The 11823-nt window shown below is 39.2% G+C and overlaps 1 protein-coding gene across 1 annotated transcript; it reads right to left on the bottom strand.

Annotated features, from left to right (window-relative positions):
* Positions 1 to 1689: 1689 nt before the first annotated feature.
* LOC129771436 (odorant receptor 63a-like) lies at positions 1690 to 10408 on the bottom strand. Its single transcript, XM_055775069.1, has 9 exons — positions 10172 to 10408; positions 9924 to 10062; positions 9662 to 9844; positions 9325 to 9595; positions 9155 to 9260; positions 8987 to 9088; positions 8695 to 8850; positions 1857 to 2114; positions 1690 to 1795 (listed from the first exon to the last, which is right to left on the bottom strand). The coding sequence occupies exons 1-8, from the start codon at positions 10406 to 10408 to the stop codon at positions 2058 to 2060; spliced, it is 1251 nt and encodes a 416-aa protein (XP_055631044.1). The 3' UTR covers positions 1690 to 1795; positions 1857 to 2057.
* Between the last annotated feature and the right edge of the window lie 1415 nt (positions 10409 to 11823).

The raw sequence follows: 11823 nt of genomic DNA, 5'->3' as shown, positions 1-11823 counted from the left end.
GCTATCAGAAGTCGACCGAATTGCTGATCCGCAAGCTACCTTTGCAGCATTTGGTTCGTGGAATTGCTCAGGACTTCAAAACCGACTTGCGCTTCCAAAGTTCCGCGGTTATGACGCTGCAGGAGGCTTATTCGAAGATACCAATTTGTGTGCTATCCACGCAAAACGCGTCACATCATGCCCAAGGACATTCAGCTGGCCCATCGAATCCAAGGAGAGGGTGCTATATTAGCTTAGCATATAATCAACGGCCCTTTTCAGGGCTCCAAATTTGATGGATTAGAGTTTAGAAAAGTTTTAACAGGCCAAACTGAAACGAGAATTTTCGTGTGGATGCCATACAGCATCGAGAAAATTCCGGAAAGATCTAATCGTTGCTGAAAAATAATCTGCCAGTTCCCTGGGAATTGAAGAATACATCCATGCGAAAGAGTTTATTTTAATGTTTTCTAATTATATGGCGAACACAGCGACCAAATACATTTGATTTCGTAATTTTTCAATCAAGTGTAATTAGCTGGAAAGCTTCTGAAGATTATTCTTTCCCATCAGTAGGATATTTTCGTATCCAATATTGGATGCATAACATGAAAAACGGAAAATGTTTCGTATCGCGAAAATTATATAATTTTCAATCGATTATTGCTCAGTCGCCGAAATTTTCATACTCAGAGAGTTCATTCTCCTCTAGTTTGCCTTCCAAATTGCCATCGTAAACCACACCTTCTCTCGATTCAATCACGCACGAAAAGCATACTGAAATGATATTGTGGTGGTGAAACCGATTCATTTTTCGTGAGGCGTCGTGCACAAATTACGTAACGCGATAAGGGGGGAGGGGGTAGATGTTGCGTTACTTTCTGTTTATTAGAGATAGGAAATTGCGTTACGAAAGGGGGGGGGGGGGGAGAGGTGGTTCAGAATTCGGATTTTTAGCGTTACGTAATTTGTGCACGACGCCTGAGGACATCGACAAGACAACATCGTTACTGAACGAGCTGAACGGCGAGGGTTCGAGGGATTCATTACCTGGCCTGACCTGACCTGAAATGCAATCAGTTTGTTTTAACTGTGAGGGAGCGCAGAAAAGCCGATGCTGATACTCTCGTGACCAAGAGAGTATCAGCATCGAAATACGGTTCCTCGGGAAGACATAGAAGCAGCCGCCACACACACACACATACACGTGCGCAACTCTTTTCGTTTGCTGGTTATCGAGAGGAAACCTGGAAAGAAATGATCGTTGCTGAAAAATAATCTGCCAGTTCCCCTTGGAATTGAAAATTACATTCAAGCGAGTTTATTTTAATGTTTTCTATCCATATAATACTGCGACCACATACATTTGGTTTTGTGATTTGTCAATCAAGTGCAGTTAGCAGGAAAGCTTCTGAAGATTATTCTTCAGAACAAGGTTTTTTGTATCCAATATTGGATGCATAAAACCTTGATGCTCCAACGTAACACTCTCGTTTTTGAAGTCACCCAAATATTTATTTATTCATTCATTCAGGATGGATTTAGATTCAACTTCAAACAAATGATCTCTAAATCAACGATAGTCCTACGTCACCCTTGCGGTTATACCATAGATATAACCCACTTCCTGTTTTTGGATCAAAAAGTAACAAGTATATAACGCGTAGACATTTTATCTTTCGAATTATGTGTTTATCATACCATTTGGTTCAGTTGTTTAGGAGCTATTAACGCTCAAAATCTTGGTCTCCGGCGTAACGCATTCGTTTCAGAAACTTTGATTTTACACCCCGGTATAGAAATGAAAGACGTAGTCCTACGTCAAAAAGAACTTGTCATTTTGATTTAAAATGAGTATTTATTTCTGTCGTGCTTACTTATTTATCAGCCACCCCTCGTAGTTTAACATTTCAGCATACATTTGCATACATTTCACTCTGCTAATAGGAAAATTGGGGAACCAATTCTGTGAAATCAATTGCTTGTTAGTTTGAATAATATTATCTCTTTATCTGTGAACAAAACAATAGTGTTAGTGCATATTACTGCTAATCGTATCCCAACTGCTAAAATTTGTTTTATTCTTCGGTCAATGTTTGTAGTGCAGTGAAATATGAAGCCGAGGTTCGCACTATCTGAAATGAAGCAAATAAGGAAAAATATTAGAAAAGAAACACACTTCTATCTACAGGGTGTCGACTCGAAACCTGAAAAAAAAATCTCTGATATTTCCTGATTTTCCAGTAATTTTTCAGAAAAATTCCAGATGTAGACTAGTAATTAAATGTTCTACTGGTTCTGTAGTTGTAGTTCTTAATGTAAAAAAACAAAAGCGACTGGCAACCCCAGCCATGACTATCAGTCATTGTATGAATTTGAATAGAATCAGTTATACTTATGACAGACATACAGCTGTACTTGCGTTGTACTTCGAAAATTGTATGTCTGTCACCATGTACAGCGCTAGAACCATGCAAGCAACTCGGTACAATCGCTGTACCTGTACCGACCTGTTTTACCGCTGTACATGGCTACAGTTGTACTGTGCGCAGCGCCATAGACGGTTAGTGGTGGGTAGCATGAACAAGCAGAATCAAATCACTTGATAAACGTTCTTTTCATTGACTTTCTTTTAAGTTAATAACTCGGATTGGAAACTTTTTTGTTGTGTTTGATAGTTTAGACACTAAATAAAAACCTTTTTCATTGAAATATGTGGTGGAAATAGGAAAAATATCTGATTGTCAGTTTGACATACGGTACAATGTACAACCAAAGTATGTCTGTCATGGTACGATGGTACCTGTACAACGCTGTACACGTACAACGCAAGTACAGCTGTATGTCTGTCCCTGGTATTATATTCCAACCGACAAACTAGTCAGTTTATTTATTTGTCGGTTTGACCTACGGCCACCTCCTATAGGTTATGGGTCCAGGTGAAGAAAATTCTGGAAGATTAAATCATCTTTACTATCAAGATTTTTAAGTCCCCAATATGGACGGAAACAAATTCGGACTGGAAAAGCTGACGAGCGGCGGATACGACTGTTGGCAATTCAAGGTGGAAATGCTATTGGCTCGTGAAAATCTTTGGAAGTACGTTACGGAGGCCGCCCTATAACCTCCGATAAAAGCGTGAACGGAAGGAGATGCCAAAGAAAAATCAAGTTTCGAAAACGAAAGTTGGCATGGCAACGTCGTTTGCGTTCATGACAACCAGCAACAAAAGTGAATCGAATGTGTGGATCGTCGATTCTGGAGCAACGTTGCACATGTGCTGTAACCGTGTATTTTTCGACGAGCTGAAGCCAAGCTCTGGAATGTTCATCACGCTGGCCGATGGAAATCAAACGTTGGCGAAAGGCATCGGAAACGGTCGCTTATTTTACTATGATGAAAAAGGTAAACAGCTAGAGGTAATCCTATCGAATGTTTACTATGTTCCAGGTTTTGAATCGAATCTGTTGTCAGTCGGACGACTGGTTGCCAAGGGAGCGGAAGTTATTTTCTTTGGAAACCGTGGTTGCGTGACTCAACGTGATGGTGTCGTAGCAGCCGTAGCGAAGAAGATCGATGGGCTGTACCAGTTGAGGGCTGCAAAAGAGCGTGGAATGATCGTGTCAGATCACAAAAGAAATTGTATCCATCATTGGCATCGGAAATTAGGCCATCGTGACCCCTATGCAATCCAAAAAACTGTGCGTGAAAATTTGGCGACAGGTGTGACCTTCCAGAAGTGTGCTGTGTTCAGAACGTGTGCGTGCTGTGCGAAAGGGAAGCTTACCCGACAACCGTTTCCGAGAAAAACTGAACGCCAATCGGAAAGGATCCTGGATATAGTGCACACCGATATCTGCGGTCCAATGAACACGGTATCGCCAGGTGGTGCACGATGTTTTCTCACTATAATCGACGACTTCAGTCGATATATCGTCGTTTATTTTCTGAAAAAGAAATCAGAGGCGGCGGATATTATCGAAGAATATGTGAGTATGGTGAGAAACATATTTGGACGTATTCCTACGATTATTCGCTCTGACCAGGGATGCAAAAACAAATCGAAAAGTGTGGGGCGATTCTACAAGGCGAATTCGGCGGGATACGCACCGGAGCAAAACGCAGTCGCGGAGAGGAAACAGCGTCCGTTGGTCGAGATGGCTCGATGTATGCTGATTGACTCGAAAATAGGATACGAGTTTTGAGCGGAAACAGTCAACATTACCGTGCACCAGCAGAACCTACTTCCTTCACGGTCCATCGAGAAAACACTATTCGAACATTGGTATGGGAAAAAACCGGATTACGGACGATTGCAAATTTTTGGATACAAGGCGTTCGTTCATGTTCCTGCTGAGAAGCGAAGTGAGCTTGCACCGAAAGCGGAAAAGTTGACATTCGTGGGCTATTCCGATTGTCACAAAGCATTCCGGTTCATCGATAAAACAACCAAGAAGGTCACAATCAGCCGTAATGTTCGTTTCGTAGAGATGGACGATTTTGAGAACGAGGTTCAAACATCATCACCATCGTCGTGTATCGTGAAATATGAGTCCGTATTATCGCCGCATCATGAAGCAGCTGCCGAGAACGAAGAACCTGATGATGACGTGACGGTTAATACGAGGAATACGAATCCGACAGTTCATCATACGATTCAACCTGTGACATCGAAGACGACGACGATCAAGAAATCGATATCGAAGCTCGAGTGACGCCATTTTGACACTGGTGGTGCGGATGCAGTATGTTTGCTGCAGAAAAGCATATACGGCCTGAAACAGGCAGGACACGTATGGAACAGGAAACTAAATGGAGTGCTGAAGTATCTCAGTTTCACGCAGTCGGAGAACGATCCATACCTGTACGTGAGTTTGATTGTTGGTTTATTGTACGTGGCAGCAAACACTCGGCCGGATATTGCGGTCAGCGTATCAATCCTTGGACGTTCCGTCAGCAATCCATCGCAAGCAGATTGGATCGAGTCGAAACGATTTCTCCGGTATCGTAAGCTCACCCAGGACCACGAGATTTCCCTGGGATCAGGACAAACAGCAATGAAAGTTTTCGTCGACGCTGATTGGGCTGGCGATGTAAAGACGCGAAATTCGGGATTTTTGGTCATGTTTGGTGGTGGTCCGATCCACTGGGCATCTCGGAAGCAGACATGTGTTGCTTTGAGCAGCACCTAAGCTGAGTTTGTGGCGCTTACGGAGTGCTGCAAGCAAATTCAATGGATTGACCGGTTGCTAGAAGATTTCTCCGTTGCCGTATCTAAGCCGATTCGAATTCACGAGGACAACCAATCGTGCATTAAACAGCTGGAAGCGGGTAAAATCAACAACCGATCAAAGCACATCGACACGAAATACCATTTTGTTCGCTAGATGAACGAGGAAGGCAAGATTTCTTTGAAGTATTGCCCTACCGGTGGTGGAAAAGCCGACAAAACCATGAGCAAACACTAAACTTACGAGTTTCCGAGAGTTAGCTGGGGTTTACCCATCGAGGAAGAGTGTAGAAGAATAAAAGCGACTGGCAACCCCAGCCATGACTACCTGTCAATGTATGGATTCAAATAAAATCAGTTATATTCCAACCGAAAAACTAGTCAGTTTATTTATTTGTCGGTTCGACCTACGTCCACCTCTCATACAATCATGTTTTTATATTCACTCAACTGCATCCCAATTGGTTCATGCATCCCTCAACAGCTCTCTTGTAATGTACACTACTGAATTTATTTCACTTTCGAACGAAGATCAATTTCGTTACCGCAAACATCAAATAGACTAACAAGGTTTGTCAATATGTAATTGTAGAATATATGCAAATTAAATTTTTCGAATTTTCCCATTTTCCTTCAGAGTTTTCCGCAAATTTCTAATTTTCATGTTTGGTTGAAATATATGTATTATTTTTATGGGACCTCCTCTCCATTCCAGAGGTGGGATATGTGTCATGCCATCATAGAAACATTTCTTGTACCCAAAAACCCTCACATCCCAAATTTAGCTCCATTTGCTTGCTTAGTTCGTGAGTTATGCAGAAATTAATTTGTGTTTCATTTGTATGGCAGAAACTCCCCCACCCCTCCCCTTAGAGAGGAGGGAGGAGTGTCTAACCACCACAGAAACATTTATTGCACCCTAAAACCTCCACATGCTAAATTTAGTTTCGTTTGTTTGATTAATTTCCGAGTAATGCAGAAATTTTTGATTCATTTGTATGACAGCCCTCCTTTAGAGAGGGGGTGAGGTCTCGAACTATCATAAGAACCTTCCCCGATCCCAAAAACCCCTACATACCAATTTTCATGTCGATCGGTTCTGTAGTTTCCGAGTTCATAAGACTCAGACAGACAGACAGACAGACAGAAATCCATTTTTATATATACAGATTATAGGGAAAGATTCGTCTGAAATTGAATTTTGGGTTGCTCATAGAAGCGCCCATAAAAATTCAAACAATATTCGAATCAAACTTTTTTGAAAATGCAAAAATAAAAGTAATACCGATTTCGCAAATCAAATTGTCTAGATGACGCACTAGATGAATGCACCCATACCTCGCTTTACGGCTTAGATACGTTCCACGAAATTTGGTCGCAAAGCGAAAAGCCGTATAAGGAATCAATTATTCTAATACACTGCGTTTCACCACTCATTTTTTCAGTGTTTCCAGAGATATGTAAGAAGTCGGTTGAATTGGAATATATAGTGTGGGATATAATAACTATCTTCTAGACTGGCCACTTTATTGTTGTGTTCAGGTGCGAAATAATCAAAAAACTAAAAACAATAAGTTTCTAATTCATAGGTTATCTTTAGTTCTCAATCAGTTTAAATAACTCATTCGGTGTGGTTTTGACCAAGTAGCACCATGTTGTAGTGTGTATCTCGTTCTAAGCAGAGGATACTTCTAGATAAGCTCTTCAAATCACTCATACTGCTTGTAAGCTGCTCCTACTATTCGCACGATCACTCCTCTTAAGTTTTGGTAAACAAGTTGACCAGTCCAGAATCTGAATCCCCTATTCAATAAACCATACCTTGACTTTTCGGATGTTATGAATTGGTGCCAAATTACACTATTGATGCAAAAACAGAAATAAATGATTCATTGCGCTTCTGACTGTAAATTGGTGTTGATGAAAAGCTATCTGAACCAGGCCGTTTTTAAAAATATTTTTCTTAAACCATCAAACAATGCAATGTTACGTGTTGAAAAATTACATGAGACGTTCCGTAAGTTCTTCCAATATGAAGAAATTCTATTCAAGTTGGATTCCTTTTTATCAGAATTCTCCTGAAATAGTGAAACCCATGGGATTAGCTCCCACCTTAGTTTTCGGACCCGTAGTTTTGGAGATGAGATTTTTATGGTTTGGGGAGAATTTTCTCAAAAAGACCTGGTTTAGGTACCTTACCATAAACACAAATGAACAGTCAGAAGTGCTACGATGTACTTCAGTATCATTTTCTGCCGTTTTTACATTAAAAACAATGTGATAATTTGGTAATTTGGCATCAATTTGGAAAGTTATGGCACGGTTTTATGAATAAGGGCTTCAGATTCAGAACTGGTCAACTTGTTTACCAGATCAAAACCCTATCGAGAACTTATGAGGAGCGATCGTACGAATAGTAGGAGTAGCTTACATGCAGTATGAGTGATTTGAAGAGCTTAAACGGGCAGTATCCTCTGCGTAGAACGAGATACACACTACAACATGGCGCAGCTTGGTCGAAACCACACCGAATTGGTTATTTGAACTGATTGAGAACTAAAGACGACCTACGAATTAGAAACTTCCTGTAATTCATGTGAAATTGACATTAATTTTGTGAAGGAATGAGATTTTTTCCATCTGGTTCTATAGTTATAAAAGACCGGAATTTAAATTTTTTAAATGTTTCGCACATGACAACAACAATAAAGTTCATATGGCCAGTCTTTTAAATGAAAATAGTTATTATATCCTACACTATATACTTCAATTCAACCGACTTCTTACATATCTCTGGAAACTCAGAAAAAATGAGTGGTTCTATATAGTGAAACGCAGTGTACAAATTCATGCAAATTCAATCAGATCGGTTCCAAATTTGTTAAATTTGTAACATGGTTTATCATTCAAAATGCATTTCATCTTTTTAGTTCTATTTAATTTGAATCAAAAATTAAATGCATTCAAATTTATTTCGTTCAAATCAAAAATACATACATAACATAAACATAAAACATACATAACATCTAATACAGCATACATACATAAAAACCAACAATAATTTATAAACAAATATGAAACAACTTCATGTTACATAGAATATTTGTATGTATACATACTCAATGTTTTTGTTGCTTAAGTTATTGTCTCGTGAATATTTTTTCCCTTCTGTGCAAAAGGAATTTTTAAACCAATCCTCAAAAGTTTTTTTTGCCGTTATAACGAGTCATTTTAAGCCGTAAATCGAAAACGTGCCATAATTGAAGAGGACCGTTGTAGCGAAATGCCGTATAAAGAACGGCCGTATAGCGAGGTATGGGTGTACTAAATCGGGTTCTCTATGAAAATTAGTCTTGAAATGTTTGTGGAGTTCGAATATTGTTGATACCTTTTAATAGTTCATTTGATATCAGCGACCTATATCATTCATGAATTAAGATCTGCTCTTAATTTATGAACGATAGAGATGGCCATTTATGTCTTACCATCAGATACGTCTCCAGCGACATAACGAACAAATTGTATGCACTAATATCCACCGTTCTTTGTACGTCAAGGAGCAAAATATGCAACGTGGATTTAAATTTCCTAGAGGAGCTGTACCAATCACACTCGTACACTGAGTTTGGTAACTGTACGCTCTACTTACGGCCGCGGCATTGAACAGTTTTCCCGTGATTGATGATTGACCGGAATGGAAGAAAGAAAAATGCATTATTATTGCAGCATGCGCCAATTTCTGGTGTTTGTGTGGATGCAGCTTGTTTACTTGTTTACCTCATTCTGGACTCTTTGTCCGTACCAACAGAACTGGAACAGTTGATAAAACGCAGCGATCAAGTACAGTATCATCACCAAGATTTGCGAATCACGCTCACTCTGTGGGATGAGAGTAACATGATTATAGATGAATCACCACGCTTTCGCCCATAATCTACAACCTACCGCATTGGTGCTGGTGTGGAAAGCAATCACACATATGATTGAAGTACTTGTGAATACTTGGACGATTAGAATCGGAGAGAAAATTTTGTTGATCTTGTCCAAGAAGCTTTAAAAAAGATTTTGTGTGTATACAACATGTTCATTGTATATGCTATGCTGTGAATACATACTCCATAGCTCTGGTGTGATGCTTTATACACTCCCGTAAGAAGAAATGTTTTTCATCCTCGCTGAAATTCCCGTTGGTGGTTTCTCTAATGAGAAGATTCAGCGAGCTAAACATTGTGACGACATGCATCGTCAACAGCACATACAGACCATCGAATGCAATAACGCCAGCCCAGGTTGTGTACCCAGAAAGTGATTCCGAGCAAAACAGTACTTCATACAGTGGACTGTAATATTTCGCGTTTTCCAAAAATGGATAATACGTTTTGTAAACTTTTTTCAAAAAGAAAATCTGATTCATTTCATTCTATATGATAAATGTGAAGTAGCAGCTCTTACCAAATCTTCTTGGGACGTTATTCCCTCGAAAATAATTCAACAAGTTAATGGCAAGTGGTACAATCGAATACGAAGACGCCACGATCCCGACGGAGAAAGAATAGAAACGTAGGTTAAGATTGACTTCATTCCATTTGTTCTTCATAATCTGATCTATTTTTTCAAATATTTTGTTGTTGTTTCCTGATGAAAATTTAAGATGATGGGTAAATTGTGCGATGAATGTGTGAAAACTATTTGTCTTAGTGCTTTGAAAACGAACCTTTTTTCAGGAAATTCACCTTCTTCATATACTCATGGTTCTTCATTAACTGCAGCATGTCATAAATTTCATCCCTGTAGTCATATAATCGCATAATCTTAATTCCTGTTGTACTAATGCTGGCCAGAGAGCAAAGACCCTTGATTCGTACCCATGCGAATAGGAGTTTTAACAGTTGATTAGTAATAGAAATACACACAAAATTGCGCGTCAAAACAGAGCGGAGAATTAATTCTCACCAGACTTACCTCTGTAATTTCTTTCAGCTCCCCGAAATGATGACAGAAAAACACTATTTGTAAGTATGTATTGAACCAGTGCATAAAGGTCATAAAGAAGTACAGTCGCTTCCACCAAACACTTTTCTCATTCCCATGACATTCTGGCCAAATTCCGAGCGAAGTAGATGTTACTCGCAGCCAAAAAATGCTCCTATCGTTTCTATCCCTAACGTCCGGGTCAGAACGGTAATTTTGCACTTCCATTTTATCAGAAACAAATGACGAACTAGAAATACTCCACTTGAACCGATTAACGGGTCTTTTATGTGGTCTCAATTCTACTTGATGTGGAATTATTCATCCAATTGCAAAGGATGGCGTTTCAAGTAGCGTCTTTTTCACGTCACACGAATGGTGTTCTCCAAAAGCACATCACCCTCAATCATGTGCCATGGTGTCGAAGGTTTTTCTACATGACTCGCCCCATTATCCATCATTAACTTAATCATCTATCGCTGTCCTTGATCGTTAATTCTCACATGTTGATCTGGGATTCTCAATGGTGCTACCAGGTGTGGAAACTAACAGTGACAACATACTCTAACTATACCGAGAAATCAAATTGCGTTCCAATTGAATGGTATCGATCTTCCAACATCAAAGACGTGTCATATGATATTCTCGGCTCCCTTACTGGTAATTTGACCAATTGATCACTGATATATGATGCAATATTATTAGCTAGTTCGACATGTACCTTCGAAAGTGTGGATTTCGTTTATTGAAAGCATTTAATTGAAAACTTGTTACATTGTGCAATTTAAAGAAATACAAAATAATAGAATTTCGGTCGCAATATTGAAACATGTGCTAGGCTTAAAATTAAAATCAGTCAATTCCAATTTTTCAATTTTTCTACTGTTTACATGTTGTAGCTCTCTTTGCAACATTGGAGAAGATACTAATAGTTCGGGTTTTTTTAAATTTTTTGCTAATAAGGTATTCAACCAAGAAATCTCGCGAAACATGAATAATTATTAATATGAACAATTCATATAAAATAATCTATCTCTATATAATAAATGGTAACGGTCAAAAGTGGGCCGGAGAAGTTGTATGATTTTTGTTATTATAATTTAATTGAAAATACAGTTTACGTTTACGTAAATCGTGCATATTTAGGCAGTACAACAAATTCCAAGCTAGATGGAGAGATAGAAATTTCCAGCTAGGAGAGCTGTTTTTCGATCGGAAGAGATCCTGAAAATTGTATTCAAGTGCGATTGCTATAGTTACCAGAGCCCGAAATCTTCGAAAATGAAAAATGAAAATCGACTCCCCTCTCGGTACCTTCGCTTCGACTAGGACTACTTCGGCATTCGCCGCCAACATGCCTTGAATTGACTAGAAATGAATTGACAAGCGTTAAGAGCGAGAATGACTAATGAACTATTCTAGCAAATGGTTATACTAAGTGACTTGACTAATGAATACAAATCTTCCTCTTCATTCAAACTGACTTCAATCTACACTACTACTCTCCCTGACACGAATCTCGTTAGCCGCGTACACAATCTTATTTTAACGTCCATATAAAGTGAAACGAAAACTTGATTTCTGATGCAAAAAAGTAATAACACCATTAATGAACGGCTTCGTTGTTTACCCACCGTGCAATC

The sequence above is a fragment of the Toxorhynchites rutilus genome, chromosome 2 (genome assembly GCF_029784135.1).
Source record: "Toxorhynchites rutilus septentrionalis strain SRP chromosome 2, ASM2978413v1, whole genome shotgun sequence".
NCBI lineage: Eukaryota > Metazoa > Arthropoda > Insecta > Diptera > Culicidae > Toxorhynchites > Toxorhynchites rutilus.
Note: the sequence above shows the minus strand (reverse complement) of the source record. Positions and strands in the feature narration are given on the sequence as shown.

Bases quoted from the DNA above. Each gene is read 5' to 3' on its own strand.
- LOC129771436 (XM_055775069.1), bottom strand. From the start codon at position 10,408: ATGGAAGTGCAAAATTACCGTTCTGACCCGGACGTTAGGGATAGAAAC. The intron at 9,261-9,324 runs GTATGTATTCAC...TCTTTTTTAAAG, and splicing joins CATCACACCAGAGCTATGGA to CTTCTTGGACAAGATCAACA. The intron at 2,115-8,694 runs GTAAGACATAAA...GCTTCATTTCAG, and splicing joins CGCTGGAGACGTATCTGATG to ATAGTGCGAACCTCGGCTTC.